Source organism: Oratosquilla oratoria, chromosome 31 (assembly GCF_046742065.1).
Source record: "Oratosquilla oratoria isolate Oo_2021 chromosome 31, ASM4674206v1, whole genome shotgun sequence".
Lineage (NCBI taxonomy): Eukaryota > Metazoa > Arthropoda > Malacostraca > Stomatopoda > Squillidae > Oratosquilla > Oratosquilla oratoria.
In genome coordinates this window covers 533,443-560,739 of record NC_134807.1, presented here as the reverse complement: position 1 = coordinate 560,739, position 27,297 = coordinate 533,443, and the positions used below count along the sequence as shown (strand labels likewise).

Below are 27,297 nucleotides of genomic sequence, written 5' to 3'. Positions count from 1 at the left end.
TGGACTGGCTGGTGAGGTTATTTAATGTTTGCTGGAGAGAGGGTAGAGTGCCGCAGAACTGGAGGAGTGCCTGTATAGTTCCACTTTACAAGGGAAAAGGGGACAAATGTGAAAGTAGTTTCAGAGGGATTAGCTTGTTAACCTCTTCACTCCAGGGCACATCGCACGTCTGGCAGCATTAGCTGCCCAACGTGCTATGTTGCATCATAATAATTGCATTATAAAAAATAAAGTCAGTGCTCAATCATTCGTTCTCTTTCACCCGTGTATTTTGATAACCATAGAAAATATGATGAAGCCATTTTAGAGAGAATGGAGGTTACGTAGGTACGACTACAATAAATATAATCAAGATGCCGACGTTGGCATCATCGCGTACCCACTTGCTCCTCATGACGCCTATGTAGGCATCACCGTATGGAAGTGGTTAAGTGTAGTTGGGAAGGCTTATGGGAGGATCTTGATTGAGAGGATTAGGAGAGGAATAGAGGGAGTAATTGGTGAGGAACAGTGTGGATTTAGGACAGGTAGAGGTTGTGTAGATCAGATCTTTGTGGTAAGACAGATATGTGAGAAAGCTATAGGAAAGGGGAAGGATGTTTTTTGGGCCTTTATGGATCTGGAAAAGGCTTAAAACAGGGTAGACAGAAAGGCACTGTGAGAGGTTTTGCAGATATACGGGATAGGAGGAAAGCTTCTAAGAGATGTAGTAGAGCTTGTGTCAGGATTAGAAATGGAGAGAGTGAGTGGTTCGAGGTAAAGGTGGGACTTCGTCAGGGATGCGTTATGTCACCCTGGCTGTTCAACTTATACATGGATGGGGTAGTGCGTGAGGTAAATGCAAGGGTGGTGGGTCAGGGATTGGAGATGGTTAAAGAAAATGGAGAAAAGTGGGAGGTGAGCCAGCTGTTGTTTGCAGACGACACTGCACTTGTGGCAGGATCAGAGGAGGGATTGAGGAAGTTGGTGACAGAGTTTGGGAGAGTGTGTGATAGAAGAAAACTGAAGATAAATGTGGGTAAAAGTAAGGTGATGAGATGTTCAAGGGGTGAAAGTAGCAGCAGACTGGAAGTGAGCATTAACCTCTTCACTCCGGGCCAAAATCTCACGGGCAGCATTATCTGCCAGACGTACGATGTGTCGTAATAATACTCACATCATAAAATATAGTCACCGCTTATATCGATCGTTCTCTCTTTCACCCGTGAATTTTGATAACCATAGAAAATGTGATGAAGACAGTTTAGAGAGTATGTCATTACGCAGGGGCAACTACAATAAATAAAATCAAGACGCCGATATGGCAGCCTCGCATATCCACTTGCTCCTCATGCTGCCTACGTATGCGGCACCGTACGGAAGGGGTTAAGGGAGAGCAACTGGAGGCAGTGGATAGTTTTAGATACTTGGGTGCAAATGTGGCAGGAAAAGGCGAAGTGGAGGTGGAGGTAGAATGTAGATTGAGAGAAGCGAGTAAATGCCTTGGTGGATTAAAAAATATAATGAGGAATAGACATTTGGGAATGGATGCTAAGAGGAGACTTATGAAGGAGTGATTGTGCCAACAGCACTGTATGGGGCAGAAACATGGAACATAAGAGAAGAGAGGAGTTTGAAGGTGTTTGAGATGACGTATCTGAGAAGTATGATGGAGGTTACTAGGCTGGATAGAGTGAGAAATGAGGTGAGGAAGAGAACAGGGGTGGAAAGGGAGCTGGGAGATAGGGTTGATGAAAGAGTATTAGGATGGTTTGGACACATGGAAAGAATCAGTGAAGAAAGACTAGTAAAAGAAGTATGGAAGGCAGATGTGGAGGGAGTGAACATGAGGGGACATCCTAGGATGAGGTGGATGGATAGGGTGAAGGGGGCTTTGGGGAAGAGGGGAATGTCTGTTGAGGAAGGACGGGAGAGGACAGAAGACGGGTGAATGGAGAATGGTTGTATATGGATGATGTTGTGATGCATGAGGTGGAATGGGTGGGGGGATGGGGGGTGAGGTAGTATGTGTGAGCAAAATTTGACGCAGCCCGAAGGGATTTCTCCCCGTCTTCTCTTTTTATGCATGGGGGGACGGAGAGGGGGGGTCGCCGATTTAATGAAGCGGCCTTGCTGTGGATGTGCTGTGTCTTGCGACACTGCTTCTGACCCAGGGCAGTAGACAAGATGCAGGGATGACCCGTCATCCGGGAGGTGCTAAGATGAGAGGGAGGGTAGAGGGCTGTGGAGTGTATTCAGGGATGGAATGGGTGGGAATGATTTTATGCCTTTTCCTTTTTGGCTACCTCCCTTGTAAGGGGGAAAAAGCCTTGGTATATGTATGTACAAAGGTGGTAGCCAAAAAAACAAAGGCATAAAAACTACTCCCACCCATTCCATCCTCACATACTCCATTTCCATCACACCTTAAAAAAAAAGTTTGTATTCCTCATTAGAACTCTTTCCCTGCACATTACAAATAGGTAAATGCAATTATGTAAATGTATATCCAACCTAGGAGTTCCTCTAATTTCAAACAAATTGTCGGTCACTGGCCAAAATAAAATTGTTAAACATATAAAATTTTATTCAATTGGTATGAATGAGCTAGAGGTAATGGTTTACTCAAGCCCCTTTCACAAACTAGGGGTTCCTCTACACTGAATAAAATCATCTGGCATTAGCCAGAACAAAATCAATATATCATCAAATTTAGTGCAAATGGGTCATGATAACAATTGTTGCCTTTACTTTCACTGACTGGAAACCTGAAGCCCCAGAGCAGCTGCTCATGATCTTAGGGCCCTCCTACAGATTTCTCTGGAAGAAATTTGGACTGTTGCCTATGTTACATATGAGTGGGTCTGTTTCTGTGTTACCAGCTGAAAGTAATTGGCGAGAAATAAAAGTTGAAGAAATGCAGATAATTTAGCAGAGAGAGAGAGTGAGTCATCTTGGGGACCAGAGCAGGGACCATGTCTCCTGATGGAGGTGAGGAGGAGGTTTTGAAAATGAATGGTCAGCAGGGGAAACATTATTTCTGCTATCCATCTTGCAGGACGACCACCACTACTAATCAGTGGTCCCTCGTTCATTCAAGATAGCTGTATATCCCATTCACATGCAAGGGTTCCTCTACACTCAACAAAACTGTCTGACATTGGTCATAACAAAGTCATTTGATGTATCAAATTTGAAAATCTAATGTGAATAGGATACACAAAAACTATATATACACGCAAACAATAAATATCTATGTTAAATCATAACTACAAATATTATAAAAAATTTAAGTAATCAAGCTTCTAACTAAAGGTTAATACATTCTCTTTGAGTGCAATATTTTTGCTACAACTTTGCCACTGGTTACCTGTCTTCCTGGTCGGCCCCATGTGAGTACACAGCCATCTTGACAAGAGGTCACGATGCAATCTTCTCTGAATACAAGCCCACTCAGCCGTTCATGTCCAATCTTTTTACACACCAATGGCTCCAAAACTGGGCACTCATCCAATCGTGGACACACACAACTACCAATCCTCTTGAAGCTATCTGTGTCCCCACTGCTAGTCTGGTTCTTTTGTGTGGACGACTTGTTGCAATTGGACGTTGAGTTCTTGCATGCCAAACTGAGATTTCTCTTGTGATCCTTCTCCCCTTTCTCCTTATCCCGCTTCTCTCCAAAATTTAGGTTGGCCAGCTTTGCAGTTAAGGAGTTCGAAGAGTGGGAGTGATGTGATGAATCTGACAGAGCAGTAGATTCCTTAACACTGTTGCACTTTGCTGTTGTTGGCTGCTGTCCTGCTTGCTGCCCCCCCACCCCCCCACTGCTACTCACCACTGTACTAGACCGTGGTCGCCTGTAAGGTTGCCTCAACAAGTCATCCTTCAAGTCCCACAGACAAAATAACGTGTCCTGACCTACTGACCCAAGTCTATAACTCAACACCGACAGATTTAACTTATCTGATGCTACCGAGTTTCTATTAGAATTTGATCTGGAATTGGGTGTGCTATTGCCTTTGCGATAGTCATTAACGTAACTATTATGTTTGGTCGTGTCCTCATTGCATAAATCGTAGGTGTCCACATCACTACTATACAGGGTTGTGTATGGGTCGAAGGCCACCACTGTAACCCAACTCTTGTGTCCCTGTCCCCGTGCCACCACGCGCTTTTCATGGAAGGACCAGATAGTGATGAGGTCATCCTCCCCTCCTGTGACAACATAACGACCATCAGGAGACCAACACACACACAGAAGTCCACCATAATAACTGCGCGCACAGCCTACAAGGTCCATAGTGTCGAAGTTGAAGACTCTAAGATATCCATCCTGTGCAACAACAGCGAGGTACTTGGAGCATGGTGAGAAGGCAAACTGGTTAATGCTTCCCTCACCCACAACCCATCTGTACAATGGGTTTCGTGTACTCTTGGTCTTGCACGTATACACTGCATAACCTTCCCCTTGCTTGAAAAGCTGGTAATGAGGGCGGTCAAGCACACACAGCAATTCCTCATTGTAAACATACATCTGTCCGCTGCTGTGGGAGACTAGAAACTGGTTGGGGGAACCTGGCAGCCATCGTATACACGTCACTTTCGTTTTGTCTATTAACCGCTGAAAAAGAAGGAGAAATAATATAAACAATCTGCATGTAAATACAAATATAGCTAATGCCCCTCCCATCTCAACACCTTATCCCTTGACTTCACCAAGCCAGCATGTTTCTTACAATCATGAAGACAAATATAGGCACCCTGCAAGCATCACAAAACAAAGCACAGGAAATGGTAACAGGTGTGACAGGTGGGAGGATTCAAGGATTCTTACATATAATTGTGTGCCTATCATTCTCATGTGCTGTCTCATGAGAAGGATTTTGGTTTCCAAGTATATATGTTCTATTGAGGTTGTCTTAGTGCAATCAGGTATAATTCCTTATGATTCATTTTATGTTGTTTATAGGATCTTTGTCAATTCAAGTGGAGACAAGTTTACACAATTATGTTGGAAATTTTGCACCTCAGTTAGATCTCACTGTTTTATGATACTGCCACTGCAGAATTTAGCAGTACATCTAAAGTGGTGCTAAACTCCTTCAATATGGTGAAATAATTTATAGATTCTATATTGCCTATGAGCAGATGGATTTATGCATTCGAGATGAGTACCGTATTTTACGGCTTGCAAGACGCTGCATCTTGGAAGACGCACCCTAATATTTGAAAGAAATTTCTAAGAAAAAGAAAGAAGTCATTCTCATACAAGAACACATCCACCATATATCCAACCACTGAACACAAAAACATAAGAAGCAAGCTGTTTACATTATGAAATCACTTGTCTGATTTTGTTTGTATGGCGATGATACTGGTTGGCGATTAGTAAATATACTATACATTTTTCATTGTCCAAGGGTGGTTTTATTTTCATAAAAATAAGATAAAAATTTCAAAAATATGGATGTAGATATATAAAACTCCACTGCCGAATCATTTTTTCGGTAGGCGGTGTTCCAAAGTGTCTTTCTCCTGCTCTTTTACAGTGTTCTTTGGCATATCGTACAACTTGTAGCTTGTATGCGATAGTATAACTAAACCATTTTGATGAATTAGCCATGGGTGATAATTTCCAGGACAAAAAATCTTATGACACGTATGATAGCCTGGTGGTAACTGATAAAGGCACCTGGCATTTGCGTGCGTTCGTGTGTATGTGTGTGTTGCTATGAGACGAGGGAACGGCCCGTTTTCTCCACACACCGAGTAGGCTCCAGGAAGGATTATGCTATTGGAATACTTGTAACAGCTAAGTACTGAGTTTACATAATTTAAAAGGTTGAATTAAATAGTACTTAAGCTAACATCATAGTGTAATGACTCAACATACAAATCAAGGTCGCTATCGGTCAAGTGTCCAAGCTTACATGAGCCTGGGTGTTGCCTTGCAATACGACATTCGTCTTGGAAGACGCATTAGCATTTTTCAGGGTATTTTTAGGAAAAAAAGTGCATCTTGTAAGCCGTAAAATACGGTAATTCTACCCAGAAGGTCTCGTTCAATCAAGACCCCTTCAGTTCTGAGTTCATCCCATTAGCTGCTTGAAATCTCTTGCTCTTGGACAGAATATAATCCATGAATTATGCCACCATAATGAAGGGGTTAATAGAAAAACCTTAAATACATGAAGGTTTTTGGTATCAGGAACTTCAGGGCTGCTTGGAAAAAGTTTAATGGCTTTGCTAACAGAGAGTAGGGATGTCAATGAACTTGTGTAACCCCAAATTTCCCAAAATCTAATCAAGCATGACCTATGAAATCAGAAGACAGTCTCAACCATTCTGAAGATAGAAAATCCAAGTTTCATTTTGTTACTGAAAAATCCCCAAATTAAGTTTTGAGATAACCAGGATAAGTAGTACATCACACAGAATAGAAATACTGTCAGATCACTTACTTTCTTGTTGCTAAAGAGCATCATGCAAAACTAAAAAATATGTAAGCAATTCAAATGTATCTATACATATTGCAGTACCAAAAACAGATATTAAAAATATATAAACTAAACTGAACATTTCTTTGAGAGTACATTACGTGAAATCTGCAACAAAGTATAAATATAAACTACAGCAAGAAGAGTCATTCATAAGTGATCTTTAACTGTGCACAAGACAGTAATGTATAACAATCATGTAGAGAACCAGCAACTCTACTAAGTATGCAGATTAACTCACCTCTCCTGCATTATAAGCTTTGTTTAGGTCCTTGGTAATTGGGTCTATTAATTGCACCTGACCCCCTAAGAGCCCAACTAGTAAAGATACACCTTCTGGACTTGCTGTGCTTTGGTTGAAGTCATGACATGTTGGGACTTCTTCTTTATTATAGGCTCGTTTGTCTATGTGTTTGGTTAGGTCTGCAGCCTGAAAAACAGCCTAATATTAATCATAACTACTTACATGTCCATAAATACGATTTAGAAATTATATTGAAAACTAAAATTAAATAACAAACAACAAACAGAATTACTCTGACAAATCTGTGCCTTTGTGGTTGACAGTTCTTCTCTCAGAACTAATAAAAAAAATATGCTTAGAATGAAAAGACATTTAAGAAGTAAAACAAATTAATACTGGTACATATTGTATACAAAAACTAAAAATAAGCCAAGTCATGAAAATAAAAATAAAAACACACTTCATAAATCTTGCAGATGTCACTTTCACTGGAAAAAATATTCTGGGCCTCACTTTTGATATACACTTGACCTTCAACCTATACATCAAACATATGATTGTACATACATACATATACCAAGGCTTTTTCCCCCTTACAAGGGAGGTAGCCAAAAAGGAAAAGGCATAAAATCATTCCCACCCATTCCATCCCTGAATACACTCCACACCCCTCCACCCTCCCTCTTATCGGAGCACCTCCTGGATGACGGGTCATCCCTGCACCTTGTCCACTGTCCTGGGTCAGAAGCAGTGTTGCAAGACACAGCACATCCACAGCAAGGCCGCTTCATTAAATCGGCGACCCCCCTCTCCATCCCCCCATTGCATAAAAGGAGAAATCCCTTTGGGCTGAGTCAAATTTTGCTCACACATACTACCTCACCCCTCATCCCCCTGCCCATTCCACCTCATGCATCACATCATCATCCATATACAACCATTCTCCATTCACCCCTGTCTTCTGTCCTCTCCCGTCCTTCCTCGACAGACATTTCCCTCTTCCCCAAAGCCCCCTTCACCCCATCCATCCACCTCATCCAAGGATGTCCACTCATGTTCACTCCCTCCACATCTGCCTTCCATACTTCTTTTACTGGTCTTTCTTCACTCATTCTTTCCATGTGTCCAAACCATCCTAATATTCTTTCATCAACCCTATCTCCCAGCTCCCTTTCCACCCCTGTTCTCCTCCTCACCTCCTCATTTCTCACTCTATCTACCCTAGTAACCCCCATCATACTTCTCAGACACCTCATCTCAAACACATTCAAACTCCTTCTCTCTTCTTCTCTTATGTTCCATGTTCCTGCCCCATACAGTGCTGTTGGCACAATCACTCCTTCATACAGTTTCCTCTTAGCATCCATTCCCAAATGTCTATTCCTCATTACACTTTTTAATCCACCAAGGCATTTACTCGCTTCTCTCAATCTACATTCTACCTCCACATATGATTGTGAAGACAAATAAAATTAACATACTTAGAACAGTAGCAGGTCCTGAATTTGGACAGTAGAAAATACACTAATTGCTGTGCCAAAAACAACTAAAGAACTGCAATAAACTATACATCCACAGCATAATAATCAACAATTAAGAAAACAAACACTTGTCCAAAATAAAGCATTAATAATAATAATTAGCTGCAACAAAACAACCCAAGTAGAACACCTACATTGACAAATCAAAATCTTTCCTATAGAGCAGCATACAAGAATGATCATAGGCATTCTTGACCCCCCCCCTCACATCTCTCACACCATTTCACAAAAACACAGCCCACTGAACACAATAAACACCTTCCCTCCCGTATATTACAACTAGGTAAATACCAACATACTATTCACACATTTACATTAACCTACAAAAATACATACACATCCAGATCACAAAACAAGCACTCCATGAGAGACCTCCACAGAAATCTGAAATTGATCATATCACTAGAGAAAAGAAACAGATCACATACAATTTTGGGGTCAACAGACTGGATGGAATTCATGAATAATGGGATAATAGAGAAGAAATGGGAAACATTTCTATTCTTCTGCAACTTGGATATGAAAGAATATGTGACAAGGGTTAGTGGAAAAAAAATAACTATAGAGGACTGGCTTAACAAAATAATTGTTGCCTTGAGTTTTATTGAATGGAAAAACCCACAGCTGGCAACAGTCCTTAAACTCTTCCACACATCTCTCCAGAAGGAATAGTGGACTGCTGTCTGTGTTGTAGTGTAGGACTTTTTCAATGCCAATAATCAAAGGAGCAGTCACTAGCTGTCAGCTTTCCATGTGTGAAAAGGTGTGAGAAGTACAACTGACTTTGACGGAGATCCTGAGCTCAGTCCAGAGACCGAATGTTGGCCCCATCAGGGCAGTGAGAGGGTTGACAAGTTCTGAAATGGTCCCTCAACACAAAATGAAGGATATGAATAAGATCAATAGAACAGAAAAAGTAGTAACCAAAGTGATTCCCAGACTAGCAGACAAACTATGTACTGTTTAGATCTGGTTTGGGATGGCTGTCATAAAGTTATGGGGAAAAAAAAAATAGAATACAAGCCTGAAGGATATCAAGAAACAGTTCTAGGGAACAACAACAACTCATGAAAGAGCCTAAGAGTTAATACAGTAATCTCTGTTCATATGTGGACTGTTGTTTTCTGGAACTCACCACTTTCTGGGTGTGTACTTATGGCAGGCATTAACCCATAAATGTTCACAAGTTTTTGCAAACAACTCCAAAATGCATTAGCTGATAATGCAAGTTGTCATGGTGCTTAGAATAGCATATTTACAAATAATGTTAAAGTCAAAGGCTGTAACATTGCTTATTATAAGAAATTATGTAAAAGTAGTAAATAAAATATTTCAAAACAAAATTGTGCTCATTATCAATTTTATATTTCATGATACTAGGTAAATACAACTCCTCTCTGCCATTCATATATGTGATTTAGCTATACTAATGTAATTGAATGTTACATTAGGCATGTACATAGCTATATAGTGCTAATATACCTATCAGAAGGCAATTAACATCAAAGATACACAAAAAGTTATGCACACAAAAAAATGACACTGCCATAATTAAAGATGGTCTTCCTACACTTGACATGTATGGTTCATGTTAACGTTTCATTCATTATTACATTTGCTATTACTAACATTTTAAAATACAGTAAATGCATGGTAAACTTGCTAATATACAATATTTTATTTTTTCCAACTAATAACTGTCATGGCTGATGTGAAAATACAAAAAATGATGCATGCAAGTGACAACACCAAATCTATTTCTTCAGTATATTCTGACATTATCATCAATGGGGAACATTCAGACTTTTTTTTATTTATTGGGTTATAGGCCCACTGACGTTTGGAAATAAAAAACAGCAAAATTCCTCTTTTTTCTGGAGAGAGAGAGAGAGAGAGAGAGAGAGAGAGAGAGAGAGAGAGAGAGAGAGAGAGAGAGAGAGAGAGAGAGAGAGAGAGAGAGAGAGAGAGAGAGAGAGAGAGAGAGAGAGAGAGAGAGAGAGAGAGAGAGAGAGAGAGAGAGAGAGAGAGTGAGAGAGAGAGAGAGAGAGAGAGAGAGAGAGAGAGAGAGAGAGAGAGAGAGAGAGAGAGAGAGAGAGAGAGAGAGAGAGAGAGAGAGAGAGAGAGAGAGAGAGAGAGGAGAGAGAGAGGAGAGAGAAAGAGAGAGAGGAGAGAGAGAGAGAGAGAGAGAGAGAGGAGAGAGAGAGAGAGAGAGGAGAGAGAGAGAGAGAGAGAGAGAGAGAGAGAGAGAGAGAGAGAGAGAGAGAGAGAGAGAGAGAGAGAGAGAGAGAGAGAGAGAGAGAGAGAGAGAGAATGGCCAATGAGAATGTATAAATGAAACCAAACTGGAAACAAAAGAAAGAAAGAAAAAAAATAATAATAATCCTCCAACTTGACAAAATGGCCTAAAAGCTTTATAGAAATAAATGTGTTGGGGGCATTATTTTCTTTTTTTCCAGTCCGATCTAAGGGGAGGGATCTATGGCGCCTTTAACCCAACGAGTAAAAAAGTCTGGCCTTACATGCTGGCAACATTCCCATTTCCCAGAGCTAGTAACCCTGCAACCACCCTTCCCATTCCAAACAGCTCTCAACCATGAGCTCTGTGGTTGTCCCCTTCATCTCCTCCACCAAGGGTTGTCTCTTGTATAAATTATAGTACAGTAGAACCCCATGTATCCAGTATTCTGAACTACAGCACACTCAAAATAACATCAAAATTTTGACCAGCCAAAAATATAGTAAAAAAAAAAAAATAACTTAAAATGTCAAAAAATGTACCACCATGTACATCTAAATCATCCACCCTGCCAGGTGGTGCTGGCTGTTAAACTGTTTTTGCACATAGCAGGATTCCCAGGTTGGCATTATAAATGCCAAATGACTCGTATCTGGCAATTTTTATTTGTGTCTGATATTCAAAATTTGAGTTTGGCATATTTTAAGATTCCGGCATTTTTGTCATTTTTTATTTTTTTTTAATACAGTCTGGTCACAAATAGCACAGTTATTTGGTGGATGAGCACAACCACACTAATCAAAATCCCACAATTGGAACAACTGGTAAGAAATTAATTTGGTGGGTGGATAGGAGCCAAAAGAAATCCGAGCCTGAGTGTTATATACATGTTAGGTAAGGTAAATTTTGCCCTGATGTAATCTTATATATCATTATTTATTCATACAAAAACAAATCAATGTATTTTCTTTACCTTAATTCTACGGGGAAGCATTTTTTTTCTTTTTTGGTCTGACATAATTTGACATTTTTCTAAATTTTTCTGGCATTTTTAGCTTTTTACAACCTGGCAACTGGCATGTAGCCATTCAGTTTCCCACCTACACTCACCCACACAAAAACAACTGGTGTTTTGTGCCACATATTTCATCCTTCCTGCCATCATTTGTGGACTGTGTGGACATTTATTTGGCATAAATATGGCAGGCAAAGGCCAAGGCATTGTTAAGGCAAAGGATCATAAAAGAAAAGTATTAACACTCAAACAGAAATACAAAATTTGTAAACATCTAAGAAAAAACAAGTTGACATAAATGTCCAAAATGAAAACTGAAGACATGAAAGGGATAGAGAATAGGCAAATCCTTCGAAAACCAGCATTGGAAGAATTGGATGTGGCAGTATTCGAATGGTTTAAAGGTGCATGTCTGTGAGGGCCATTGGTGGTTGAGAAAGCCAAGGAGTTTTATGAAGAGTTAAGGGTAGAGGCAACATGTGTATTTTCACAAGGTTGGTTGGCTAGGTTTAAAGTGCGTCATGGAATAAGGAAACTAGATATATAATCGGGGGGGGGAATCTTTCTGCAAACATCATCTCTGCCAATATATACAGACATATTTAGAGCTCTGATAACAAGGTTTGACACCCAAGCAAATTTATAACAATGATGAAACTGGTCTTTTGTGGCAATGTTTACCCAGATCAGAGAAAATGGCACCCACCAGGGTCATGTGTTGCGGTAAAGCCTCTGGCAAGCATAGAGTTAAATTATTGGTTGTGGGTAAATATGCAAAAACATGACATCTGAAGGATATTGTTCACCTACCTGTACTTTACAAGATCTTCAAGAATTGTGCCATCTGTCAAGGACAATCTAAAAGAAAAATGCCTCCCCCCCCTGCAACATCTAAAGTAGTTCTCATATTGGATAATTGTAGAGCACATCCCCCCACTGAAGAGTTAGTGTCAGGAAATATTTTTGCTGCTCATCTTCCACCTAATGTGACCAGCATTATTCAACCTATGGACCAGGGCATGATACAAAATACGAAGATGTATGTCAGAATTAGTGTTGACATACAGAAGAAATTTACTCTTAAAGACACAAATTTTTCAATCACACTGGCGAAAGTTGCAGCCGCGGGTTCTAGAACTTGTTGCAGATGAATTCCTATGCTTCAAAGGCAGAACAGCAGAATTCTGACAAATTACATGAGGTGATTGTAAACCTGTTTGATACTAGAGTGCCAGAAGAAGAGGTAGAAGAATGGATTGACATAGATAAGGATGTACCAGTGACCTACACACTCACCAATGAAGATATAAATGCTGTTCATGATAGGAGCCAAAAGAATGCTGAGCCTGAATGATGATGAAGGTGAATACAAGCCACCTCTGAGCATTAGGGAGGGGCTTAAACTCTAGAAAACTTCATCAAATTTGCCAAATGTCAGTCATATGTTACAGCACAGCAAGTACTCAACCTTTATCAAATGAGCTATGAAGCAGATGGACATTAGAAAACTCTTTGCCAAGGCTGTTACACATTCATGTGAGCCACAGCCAGGTCCTTCACATGAGCCACAGCCAGGCCCTTCACATGAGCCACAGCCAGGTCATTCATGTGAGCCACAGCCAGCCTCATCAACTTCGTCGTGAGAGAAGGAATGATTATAGTAAATTGTACATCAAAGTAGGTGCATGGAACATGTGCACCCTTATGGATGCCAGAGACACAGACTGCCCTGAAAGATGAACAGCCTTGGTCTCAAGAGAACTCACCAGATTCAATGTCGATGTGGTTGCTCTCAGCGAGACTAGAACATCTGGTGAAGGGCAAATCATAAAAGTTGGGTCAGGGTATACTTTTTTGTGGAAAGGGAAAACCCGGAAGACCACCGCTCCCAGGGTGTTGGCTTTGCAGTTAAGACCCAATAAGTAAAAGCCCATAACCTGACACCACATGCAATTAATGAAAGAATTACATCACTAAGACTACCACTCCCAAAAAAACAGTTCATCATGCTAGTATCAGTGTACGCCCCAACACTAGATGCAGAAGACCACGTCATCAAAGGTGCCTTCTACCAACAGCTTGACACTGTCATATCCCAAATCCCAGTTGGGGACCGTCTCCTTCTCTCAGGGAATTTTAATGCCAGAGTGGGGCACGAACATGAACTCTGGCACAACATAATCGGCAGGCAAGGTGTGGGAAACTGCAGTAATAATGGCCTCCTCCTTGGCCTCTGTGCTGAACAGGAACTGTTCATCACAAACACGCAGTTCAGACTCCCGAACCAATTGAAGATCACCTGGAAACATCTTAGATCAAAACACTGGCATGTCTTAGATCATGCATGCCCGGAGCCGATGAGTGCTGGATAGACCATCAGCTGCTCATCACAAAATTAAAACTAACCATCAAAAGAAAGCTACATTACATCCAACAAAACAAAGCCAGAAGAAGATACAACACTGGTAAATTAAAAGATCCTGATACATCCTGAGCTTTCCAAGCAGCAATCCAGCAGAACCTACCAGCCAGAGAATCTTCAATTGATGCTGAATGGACTAACATACAAGATGCCATCAATGAAGCTGCAAGAACCGTAATCGGCTACCAGAGCAAACAGCACCAGGACTGGTTCGACGACAACGATGAAGATATTAAGTCCCTCACTTACGCCAAATGGAAAGCCCGACTAGCCCTCAACCAAGACCCTAATTCCCAACCAAAGAAGGCTAAATATGCACAAGCAAAGTCACAGTGTCAAGCCAGGCTTTGGGAAATACAAAACGAGTGGTGGCAGCAAATGGCGCAATACCTACAAGGTTATGCTGACAGCAGGGACCTTAAAAGCTTCTTTGTAGGCACAAAGAAAATTTTTGGACCAAAGCACACTGCTGCAAATGACAATGCTGCTGTAGCCCACACCCAAGCAGAACTCCAAGAATCGAAAGAATAATTTCCATGCTGCCTACACATGTTTTGGCCTAACAGTTAACAATACCAAAACTAAGATATTGGCCCAACCAAGACGAGGGGAAAATCCACGAGTAACTAACATCACCATGGATGGAACCACCATTGAATGTGTCAAACACTTCCCATACCTGGGAAGCATCCTTTTCACCCAGAGCACCTCCTCCAAAGAGAATGAAAACAGGATACAAGCTGGCCACACTGCATATGGGAGACTATCCACCAGGGTGTTCAAGAACAAAGACCTGACCAACCATACAAAAGTGATAGTATATAACACCATTATAGTATCTACCCTGTTATGTGCATGTGAGACGTGGACTCTTTATAGTAGGGACCTCAAAAAACTGGAACAATTCCACCAGAAAAAATTGAGAGCAATAATGAAAATCAAATGGAATGACTGTGTGTCCAATACAGCAGTCCTTGAAAGAGCCAATATCACCAACATCGAGGCCATGATCATGAAACACCACTTAAGATGGTCTGGCCATGTGGTGCGTATGGAGGACACAAGACTACCAAAGAAAATTCTCTTCATTGAGTTAAATACAGGTGATCGCCCTAAAGGCCATCCTATGCTTTGATTTAAAGACCAACTCAAGAAATCCCTCAAGGAAGCTAACATAGACCCAATCACCTTCAAAGCTTCAGCGAGCAACAGAAATGAGTGGAGAAGAGAAATGAAAGTGGGCACGAACATCTTTGAAGAGAATAGAAGTGCTAACCTGTTAGCTAAACGACAGCAACGGGCAGAAAGAACAAATCGACCACAACCACCTCCCACAATTCAGTGCGATCAATGCCCTCGATTATTCAGGGTATGAATTGGTCTTACGAGCCATGAGAAGGCTCACCACCCTAACAATACCTAACCTATTATGACCACCTCCTCTATTCAACCTTCTTTTGGGACTGAAAACTATGACATTCGAATAAGAGTACATGCCGACGACAACGGCACCACCCTGGCTGCCCACATAGTGGGCTTGGTGGATTTGATGGGGCTAGATAGCAAGTCCAACCCCCCAAACCCCAGATGCCATATACATGATCATGAAAATTCACCTTCCCAGTTCATCATGCTAGTATCAGTGTACACCCCAACACTAGATGCGGAAGACAACGTCGTCAAATGTGCCTTCTACCAACAGCTTGACACTGTCATATCCCAAATCCCAGTTGGGGACCGTCTCCTTCTCTCGGGGAATTTTAATGCCAGAGTGGGGCACGAACATGAACTCTGGCAAAACATAATCGGCAGGCAAGGTGTGGGAAACTGCAGTAATAATGGCCACCTCCTCCTCCTCCTTGGCCTCTGTACTGAACAGGAACTGGCCATGTGGTGCATACATATGAAAGTAAAACTATATATATAAAGCATGTAACTATACTGTAAGCTTAAGATAATAATAAATATTTGAATCATGATACAAGTACTGATATTGCATTTAATCAACATAATCTATATACAGAGCCAGAGGAGACTCAGTAATGGGATTATGGGAAAATACACACACCCAACAACTTAGTTTTGTGGAGGACAGCCAAAGACTGTGCAGAGCTGGCCTTGGCACTGGCTTTTTGGCTCAAGGAAAGTCTGACTAATATGCTCACATCAGATTTACCTCTTCATGGCAAGAAGAGCAACTCATCTTGGCCTGAACTAAGGACTGAGAAGATGTGTTGCTATACCCAAAGGAGCACCTTGGAACATACACAGCCTCCAGGACTCCCATCTCCTGGCCCTGCAGGATCACTTAACATAGGAAATGTACAAGTCAATGGATGGAAACCTAGACTCATAAGGCATTCATTTGACCTCTGGAAGGTCTTCTTTTTCTTTTATCTGTATGTCCAACACCTCTTCAGTGGTAGGAAATCAATGGGGAAACCATAAATCCTTCCCCTGACCATGCGGCCAGTAGTGCTGGGTTACATGGTACCAACAGAAGACCAATTGTGCCTCACTTTACTGGTGTCTATGGAAAGATAAAAAACAAAAAGGTACTGCCCTTTAAATATATATATATCAATATGTTGCCCCAGCACTCTCTTGCAGGACACTCATGGATCTCAGATAAATAGAAACAGCCACAAAATTGGCCCATAAGTTACACAGGGAAAAACTACTATGTTGTTACCTGGATACAGCAAGGGTTGGACAAGTATGATGAGGTGCTTGGTGTCTTCTATGTTTTGGTTGGATCTGGGGTTGTTTGTTTCTGTGGTCAGGCCAATTCTGTACTGGTATTGTCTTAGTGCTGGACAGCAACCTAAATGTAGTTGCACTAGTGTGGTTCTTATTTCTCTTGGGAGGTATTTCTGCACAGCTAATGCAAGTCTGATGGTGTAGTGCTTCTTTTGTAACTTTAGTGTGAATGTGTTTTTGTATGGATGTGTTCTGTGGAGTAGGTGATAGGTTGTTTTAGATGTTTGAGCAGTATACCACTGGTGTAGGTATTTTGTTGAATTCAGTTAGCTATGCTTGTGCAATGTGATGAAATCAGTGAATAAGATTGTGGATTCTTACACAGAACTACAGTATACATCATTTTCATGTGACATTCCATGGGAGGAGTCTGGTTTCCAAGTGTGTTCTATCATGGTGGTTTGGTACACAGAAGAGAGATGATTGCAGAGCTCAGATCAACGACAGGAGTGGACAAAATTAGCAAAGAATATTTAATGGTTTGAAATGAAAGAATGACATAAGATTACAAGAAAACATTGAAAAATATTATGTGCCTATAATGATTAAAAATACAATCATCTGTATAGATGTGTCAACTTATGGAACAAGAGGAAATAGATCAACCAAACACCATAAATAAATTTAGGGCTACACTTCATCAATACAGACAGAGATAGGACCATACAAAAGCCTTTTGTAAGTCTTGGACTTACAAAAGGCTTCTGACAAAGTGCCACACAAAAAGCTGCTAAGAAAAATTGAAACAATAGGTGGAAAACAAGGAAAATTATTGGAATGGATGAAAGATTTCTTGAACAGAAGAAAAATGAGGGTGGTACTTGGAAACAAGAACTCAAATTGGGAAGATTTGAGAAGTGGAGTCCCCCAAGGCTCTGTATTGGCTCCGATAATGTTTGCTATTTATATAAATGACATGAATGAAGTTGTGGAATGCTATATGAACTTCTTTCAAGATGATGTGAAACTATTAAGAAGAATAAGTACAGAGGAAGATTGCAAATCTTTTCAAGAAGACCTGGACAAAGTCTGGAAATGGAGTCAAAAGAGTGAAGTGAATTTTAACATTAAGAAATGCAATATAATGGAATTTGGAAAAAGAAAAAATAGAATCTCTGGTCAATATAAAATTGGTACAAAGGAAGTAAAAAAAAAAGTAAACTCAGAAAGGGACCTAAGAGTAACTCAAATGACATGACACCAGACAAACATGTCAACAAATTATTTGGAGTAACTTTTAACTTTTAAGATCAATGAAAGTGGCCTTTGACTACATGGATGAAGAAATGATAAAGAAAATACTAGTTACACTGATAAGACCAAAATTGGAATACGCAGCGTCTCTATGGACACCTAGTACAAAAAAAAAAAAAAAAAAAAAAAAAATAGACAGAATTCAAAGAGCAATGACAAAGATGGCACCAACACTTTGCAATTTGACATGCAAACAAAGATTGGACAAACTAAATTTACCAACCCTGGAACAAAGAAGAGAAAGAGGTGATTGATAACCATTTACAGAATTATGAAAGGGATGGAAATTCTTGATAGGGATGACATACTAAACTGGGACAGAAGAGCTACAAGAGGACACGAGAAGAAACTTAAGAAAGACAGTAATAATAGCTTTGCACACAGAGTAATAGATATCTGGAACAAACTGTAAGAGGAAACAGTGAGTGCTAAAACTATACATGACTAAGAAAAAACTGGATGCGGAAAGATACAACAGCAGGTCACTACGAGCATAGATCTCCTCCCCCAAAATACAACTAGGTAAATACAAGTGTAATCTCATCCTGTACATTACAATTAAGTACATACACACCAGTGGTAAGCCAAAAGTTACAAATTTTCAGGTTTCTCATCTCTAATTACATACCAGTACTCTATTCAATCATCATATATAATACATATTAAAGTAAAACTATATATGTAAAGCATGTAACTATACTGTAAGCTTAAGATATTAATAAATATTTGAATTATGCAATAGAAGTTCATGATACAAGTACTGGTATTGCATTCAATCAACATAATCTATATACAATACAACAATAATGAAACTTGTAATGCAACAATAACAAATGCAACTTAATACAGACTTGGATGTTAATATATACGTAACTGAGTGCAAACAATAATCAAGACATCAGCACTTAGTTTTTACAGAAAAATAAATTAAACCAATTCAATATACAAGAAGCTGCAAAAACTGCATTTTACCCACTAATGAAACATCTACAGTGCAAAAGATGAAGAGCATACACCAGGAGACACATGGCTGCAACCTTTGCCCCAGTTGTCTGGACTGTTGGGGTAGCTGGGAATCAGTCAGAGAGAGGACTCAACCCATGATTAGGAAGATACATGACCAAAACCACTCTACATCTGCCACCAGTACAGTACTAAAGGTTCATTCAATAAAAAACAAATTCCTTAGCACCAACAAAGGTTGATGACATAGTAATACATATGCACACCAGAGGTGCAAGTCAGGATGTACTGATAAATCCTCTAACCATTTTGTCTTATCATCCCTATTATCTGCCACCATCAATACCCTGTTGATGCCACATCATACATATTGAAACAATCTTCTGGATCCCATTCAACTTTCAATCTTACCCACCACAATTCCAGTTAAGCGGTTTCCTTATGTGGATAGGAGGTAAGGGAACATGGGCTGAGGGGAAATACTTTTATTCCTGACTAGTTTCGCCTGAGTGGCTTCTTCAGAGGAACATAGTTTGAAGTCAAGTTGGTCAATATATATGGCAAAAGAAGGAACGTGGCAAAGTGTCAGGTTGGTCCCCCACTCGACCTCATCTGTCGGTGTGGCGGACTGTCACAGCGGGTGGACCAAGTATCCTCCTGTTGTTCGCGTGGCTGAAACGTCCGTCTGGATCAGGGGCTCTGTGTTTATTATTATAATAAACACAGAGCCCCTGATCCAGACGGACGTTTCAGCCACGCGAACAACAGGAGGATACTTGGTCCACCCGCTGTGACAGTCCGCCACACCGACAGATGAGGTCGAGTGGGGGACCAACCTGACACTTTGCCACGTTCCTTCTTTTGCCATATATATTGACCAACTTGACTTCAAACTATGTTCCTCTGAAGAAGCCACTCAGGCAAAACTAGTCAGGAATAAAAGTATTTCCCTCAGCCCGGGTTTCCTTATGTTAAATGTCTTATCACCTTGAAATATACATCTATTAACCACAATTCTCAATTGATACAATAAATTTTGAGGCCTCACAATTCTTATTTGTGTCCTACACAACACATGATTTGGTTGTACATGATAATATGTTTACAATGAACAAGGTTAATTGTTGCAGCACAGGTTAAGGTTCAATTCAATTGCAACTTGAGGCCCAAAACCAGCCCACTTCAATGTGAATCAGCTTAAAATGAGAGTGCATATAAAAAATGCAGCAATAATAATACTGGATGCTTGTATGGTAAAACCGATGCAAAGAACAATCCAGTTCCATTATTGTTAAAGAATGTTTTTTTTGTCTTTCACATCCTGAATACATACATACATATACCAAAGGCTTTTCCCCCCTTATAAGGGAGTTAGCAAAAAAGAAAGGCGTAAAAATTACTCCCACCCATTCCATCCCTATCACACTCCATTCCCCTCCACCCTCTTATCTTGGCACCTCCTGGATGACAGGTCATCCCTGCATCTTGTCCACTGCCCTGAATACCTTTTTTAAACCACTTTGTTAGGAATGACCTGTGCTACAATTCCAAAATCATTCACAATGTAGCAGCACCACTAATGAACTGCATATGCTGTGAGAAACATTAGGTCAGCTGCTATTTTCCTCTCTCAAATATTGCCATCTATTATATTTTTATGATAGAAAATAATCAAATAAATAAATGAAGTTCTGGCAAATGCAAGCTTATGCTCAATCTCAAAGCTAATGCTCAACCTGTGCATCAATTTTGACAAAACTCTTAAATCAAAACCAAAAATCCATCACACCCTCATATTCAACATGAACATGACAATACTATCTACTATCACATATCAAATTTCATTGGTTCCTCACTGCAATGCCAGCACCTCTAAGCCCCACTACTTTCACCAAAGTAGATAAACAAGAAAATGGTCATGTGAAGATATGGGTAAACAAGTAGGTAATGACATAAATCATTTAACAATCAATTAGAATAAAAGAAGAAAAAGTAAAAATAAAAATAAATGGAAGCATTTTTATATATGCTAACAATCAACTGCACTATTGCATGCTATCAATAGATCCATACTTGAAGCAGGTATCATTTGACATATCCGTGTACATGAAGTTTTTTTTATATTCTTTAATAGGATTTTGGGTGAGGGTGGGGTCCAATGGCCATTCACCAAAAAATACCTAAATCAAGGGCACTCCCTTTACCCAGTATGGATAAAACTTTCCTCTTGTGGAATCAATGTTCCTAATTCTTTACTATACACCACTTGAAATAAGTGTTGCTGATATACACTATCAAGTCTGATCAAATTCTAATTGATAAATACCAGTGCCATCAACCAACACCTGCTCTAACAACTGCCCCCAACCCACACTCAGCCCAAACATCTATCACTCATGCACTACTATAAATCAATTCCAGCCCTCGTTCCATGAATCCATATCCATTGCCCCACCCCCCACATTTCCCTCCCCTGAGGGAGATCCATGGCTGCCCCCAGGTCATTGGCAAGAGCCATGTCACTCAAAAATGAGGTATAATGATGCTGTTTCTATGAAGGTTCCATTGATAGGACAAGCAATATCTATTATCAACCAATGCCTACTCCATCAACATATCTAAAACCTTTCTACTGCATCTTGAAGTGTTTGCCTTTACTGTTAGACATTTTCCACTGGAATCCTACCAGCAGTCCAAACAACACTATAGTTCATTAGTGCCATCTGGCAACACAATTTGCTCCCCTACCCCTACCATGCAAATCAAATTATCTATAATCTATTTCATCACCACAAATTCAAAATACCTTAGCTTCAACATACAAAGGATTGTTGGTAATTTATTCTGCAATGTTTAAACAGGTGGGGGCAGGGAAATCCATTGGGTTGCCAGATGGGATCACTACATTCCAGGAGTGTCATCCTAACATCTACAAAGTCTGCAATTCTAGGAGATAATAATGCTCCCTTTAATGACAAATCCATAGAGAGTGTAGTGTAACTGGCCAATAAAATAGATCCTATGACAATACATGGAATTTTTAGTAATGTTACTTTTTAATAATACACACATTTTAGAACAATTCCTCTTTGAGTTTGTGCACCACACCCGCTCAAGAACCACTGCTTCACATATCAACAATATGTATGTATATATATAATTTTTGTCATGATATGTACATCAGTATGTCACTTTCCTACTTAAAAGAACTTTAGAAATTAATGAAGTTTCAAATCTTTTTAATGCCCGTTAGAAAATAACCTAAATGCATTAAAAACTTGCTTTACAACCTTTGATTAGTAGCAAAAGCAAAATGAAAAAAGTTACAAAACAAATATTTCCTAAACAAAACCTAACCACAAAATTGTTGACAAAAATTTATGCAAGCTTCACAAAAAGTTTCTAAAAATCTAAACCATTTTTTCTATAAATCACCCTTATCTATCCAACATTAACAATAGCTAATTATAATTTAAATGGACATACTAAATCTAATGCCTTGTTTAGAAACAAGAGCAACATAATTCTTGAGAGCAGAACAAACTAGGTAAGATGTGGTTCTCTCTATGATTCTATCACTCAGAACTTAAAACCAATCAGTATCTTCCTTCCCTATGTAAGAGTAATTCTCCCTTATCATAAGTTTTACCCTCCTATGTACGACTCCCTGGCACGTTTACTAACGTGTAGGTGGAAAATGGGAACCAGCAACTCCTAATAATTAGGTATAATCAAGCCGAGTCTTGTCTCTCCACATAAACAATATGTCTTCTTCCCAGCATTCTTTTAAATATCGATATGAACACTTTGGCATGGCAAATAATTCGTTCGAAAGTTCACCTATTTTCGTAGTCTTTGATATTTGCACAAGCGCCTAGAATCACACAGAAATCATTCCAAAACATAAGCATGAATTGGATACGTTTTCTTCCCAATAGGTACACACAAAAATTCCATTCACAACACAACTGCTTCACTGATACATTGTAATGAGGCCTTGAAGGCATTTTTCAATTGTTAACTTACCTTCTTGACTCCTCTATACGTATATACAAAGAGTTCTCTACCGTAATTAAAACATATTTTGGTTCTATCTCCGTTACTATTATTTGAGTTAGTACTACTACTGCCACTGGGTTCTGGTATCCACACAAATGACACTTTAACTGGAGGGCTTGTCGCATTACCCGCACTATTATTATAGGCCACTCTACTAGGTCTACTATATTCGGATAAAGGCAATAATCTGTACACTCCTTCTATCGTTGTAAACTGTTTTTTGATTTCATCTTTAGTTCCCGTGTCGCCTTGCACCGCCATGTTTTCAGTAACTGACGGATCATAAGCGATGTTCAAGTACCCAACCAAAAAGAAAGCGTATCCAAGGATAATAGCAAACTATACCAATCACTCATTATAAAATATGAATTATTTATATGCGTGTCATATATACTACTACTAAATGCATACTGCACTAAAATAATAATCTAAATAAATTATATATCCATCAATGTTGTGTCGATTATATACAACGAGTATATACATAAAAACAATCAGGTATATTATATGACAACAATGTTTACGGCATGCGATCATTGTAGTAATAATTATGATAAAAGAAAGTATTGTTCCCAGCTGTTTAGAAGTTTTAATTCAACATGAGTATAACTACAGCATTTGTAGCAGAGACTGAATATTAATTACATCATGCAATGGAAGCTATAATAGTGTAATGAAACAATTCCGGTATTTTTTCCACTAGTTGTACATAACTAGTTGGCCAAAGTAAATCAAAATAACTTTTTTTCGGGTTGGTTATTGACGAATTAATTATTCTAATTTACATGACACACAACCAAAACAAAAAACTGTATTAGTATACAAATGGATGAATGGAGGGTTTCATTGCCCCGAGTGATGAGTACTCGAACTATTACTTTGATGAGCTAAAAAGCCCCGGATGGCATTGTGCGCATGCGCAAGTATCTCGAACTGAGATCTCTACTTCTTAATTAAAGTTCTGTTGGAATTGTGTCAGAGCTAAGATTTCTGCTCTTACTACCAGCTTGACTCAAGATTGCGGTTCTAAAACTTTTTTTTTCAAACTGTTATCAAATATCTGATACCAGACTTCCTTATACTGAGGCTACTATAGATAATAAAGTTGGGGAAGAAATGGGATCATGTTTCCAATTGATAAATCAACCTGTGTATCTTATATTTATGAAACCATGTTGTCTACGTTCTACACAGGTATTCTGCAACATATACAAATTAGTGAAATATGGCAATACAAATATAATTCAATGCATCAAATAGCTATATATCTTGTACACTGAGAACCACACCATCATCGCAGTCGCTTCTCAGGGTCTTCAAGCGACAGTGGGGTGAGAAACTCACCCTGCGATCGAAGTCGTCACCTTTGCCCTTGTACTCTGACTGCCAGCGTTAGTAACAGCAACCACTGCTGGGATATAATGCATTTCCGCGTCGTACGAAGCACGATCGGAAACAATTCGCCATACCTGGCTATATATTGATGAAATGATTGGACTACCACTTGATTCTGGATTGCAATTACAACAGAAGAAAATACAAGGTCAAGGGTTACCAGTTTAGTACGTGGCCATTACGGATTTTCAGCACCCAGAGTGAAAAAATGTAAAATCTAGAAAAATATGAATATATGAAGAATTTCATAATATTCTGGTGTCAAATATTCATGCAGTCATTGTACGTAAAATTTAAAACGTCCGCGCCCATGCGCCTTCACATACAAATCGCTTTAACACACACACACACACACACACACACACACACACACACACACACACACACACACACACACACATATATATATATATATACATATACATATACTATATATTATATATATATACATATATTATATATATATATATATTATATATATTATATATATATATATATATGATGAATTTGGAAAAAGAAGTCACGGGTCTAGTTCCGAGTTCCTGAGTCTATTACTGACCGGTTTCGCTCAATGCTTCTTCACAATGTACCAGCATATATATATATATATATATATGCAGAGTCCACTAGGAAAAGGAAAAACACACGTAGTCCAAGCGCTTTCGTGATATATTCACATTATCAAGGAGTACAGAAATATGAGAACAAAAAATGGAGATACAGAGTATAAGTAGGACAAGAGAGACATTTACCCTCCTCTCTTGTCCTACTTATACTCTGTATCTCCATTTTTTGTTCTCATCTTTCTGTACTCCTTGATAATGTGAATATATCACGAAAGCGCTCGGACTACGTGTGTTTTTCCTTTTCCTAGTGGACTCTGCATATTTGTGATTCGCGTGTGACTTGTGAAATTTGTATATATACATATATATATATGTATATATATATGTATATATATATACATATATATGTATATGTACATATATCTATCTATATATATATATATACCTCCAAAAGGAGGTTGCGATCATGGAGGAATATGGGTAAGATTATGTAAGTACATGTGGCTATTCTGGAGTCACACGTCATAATGCAGCAAGATGTACCATTTCAACAAAAGAGCCTGGCAGTTGGAGCTAGGACAGTTGTCCAACTGCTTCATTATAAAACGATTTCCCTTCTTCAACCATCTGAGAATTTTATGGAGTAGCACCAAAGAAGAACATTCCTTCAGGCTATGTGATTTCCTTGTCCATTTACAACCACTCTCCATTCACACCTAAGTTTTTTCACTCTCTCATCTTTGCTCGACAGACATTCCTCTTACATTCAGTGGCCTCTTCTCACTGTTCACCCGCCTCATTTTTTTTTTTATCTTCCCCTTGAAATCATTCTACTCACTTCTGCTTTCCAAGTTGTTTTTGCTTGCCTTTCCTTTTTATTATTATTATTTTTTCTTGGATACACTCAATCCATCTCCGCACTCTTTGATCAACTTCATCTACCAGGTCTCGTTCAACTCCCATGCTCCACCTCATCTCCAGATCGCTCACTCTCTCCATCCTCGTAAACATTTTATCCCAAACACGTTTAGGTTTTCTCTTTGTTTGCCTCTTTCCAATTCCAAATCTCTCCTCCTCCATAGAGTGTCATCGGCTCAATATCTCTGTCATACAACCAGCTCTTTGCGTTCATCCCCAGATATCTATTTCTTAAATATTTTTAATCCATCCAGACATTCACTTGTTTTTTTACTCTACAGTTCACCTCTATCTTCAGTCCTCCGTTCTTTGCCACATGTAACCCCAAATATCTAAAATGCCCTACTTCCTCCAGCCTCTTACCCTTTAGGCCCATTTCCAGCCCAAAACCACCGCTACCCTCTGAACATCTCATTACCTTATCATTGGCTAAATTTGTTTCCAGCTTTTCCTTCTCCTTGTACAACCCCCCTTCCTGAACTCTGCCAGCAACTGCTTCGGACTCGGCTACAAGTGCAGTGTCATCCTCAAACCACAACTGGCTCACCTCCCACTTTCCTCCACTTTTCAGTCACCAACTCCAAACCTCTACCTAACACCCTCGCAATCACCACACCATCTATATGCACACTGAACAACCATGGTGATATTACACAACACTGGCACATCCCCAACTTTACCTGAAACCACTCACTCTCCACTCCTGAACCTCACCCAAGCTCCACTACTTAAAAATATTTGACACTTTCAACAAACTTTCCCCTGTTCTGTACACCCGGAACACCATATATATATATATATATATATATATATATATATATATATATATATATATATATATATATATATATATATATATATAAGAATATATATTTACCCTTTGCCTGATATCTTATTGTATATCTGTCTTACAACAACAAAACTTGATCTAGAGCCCTTTTCTTAAATGGAACCCACACAGCTCTTCCCCAGTTGCTCCCTCTATTCCCTTTCTTGAATTAACAGTAATAATCAAACAAAAACATTTGGCGTTTATGGGAATAAAAATCGGTCAAGTAAGTTACAATTTTTATATCAATGTAAGATTTCATTATAGTGTGTCTGTGTCTGAAATCTAGGATATATTGAAATGAAACGATCAGCACGAACAAAACTGGAGCATGTAATACACAGAATGTATCACACGTGAATGATGTGAAAAGTTCCCCCTTTTTACTATAATCGCTGTCATTTGGGTCACATTTGCCCCTTCGACGAGTGATTCTACCTTTGACTGATTAAAGTCGTTTAACTAGAAGAAAAGGCATGTTTCCCCATATGAAAAAACAAACAAACAAACATAAAGTTTGTGACTTTTTTATTTTTTCTATTCATTCATTTACTTATGTCTTCATTTTGGATATATTAATTTGTTTATCTATCTATTTGCTCATTATGTTTTTAGT

General features: G+C 39.3%; 1 protein-coding gene across 5 annotated transcripts in view; it reads right to left on the bottom strand.

The window, feature by feature from the left end:
• The window catches only part of LOC143041399 (WD repeat-containing protein 20), a 35,747-nt gene extending 12,511 nt beyond the window's left edge, over positions 1 to 23,236 (bottom strand). For 3 of the 5 annotated variants that reach the window (XM_076213225.1, XM_076213226.1, XM_076213224.1), the window contains exons 1-3: positions 22,941 to 23,236; positions 6,721 to 6,921; positions 3,350 to 4,603 (exon numbers count right to left, since the gene is read on the bottom strand). In XM_076213225.1, coding sequence (XP_076069340.1) covers positions 3,350 to 4,603; positions 6,721 to 6,921; positions 22,941 to 23,234 — 1,749 coding nt within the window. In that variant the 5' untranslated portion in view covers positions 23,235 to 23,236. The remainder of the gene's footprint in view (positions 1 to 3,349; positions 4,604 to 6,720; positions 6,922 to 22,940) is intronic. The other 2 variants (XM_076213228.1, XM_076213227.1) reach the window with 1 other exon arrangement.
• Between the last annotated feature and the right edge of the window lie 4,061 nt (positions 23,237 to 27,297).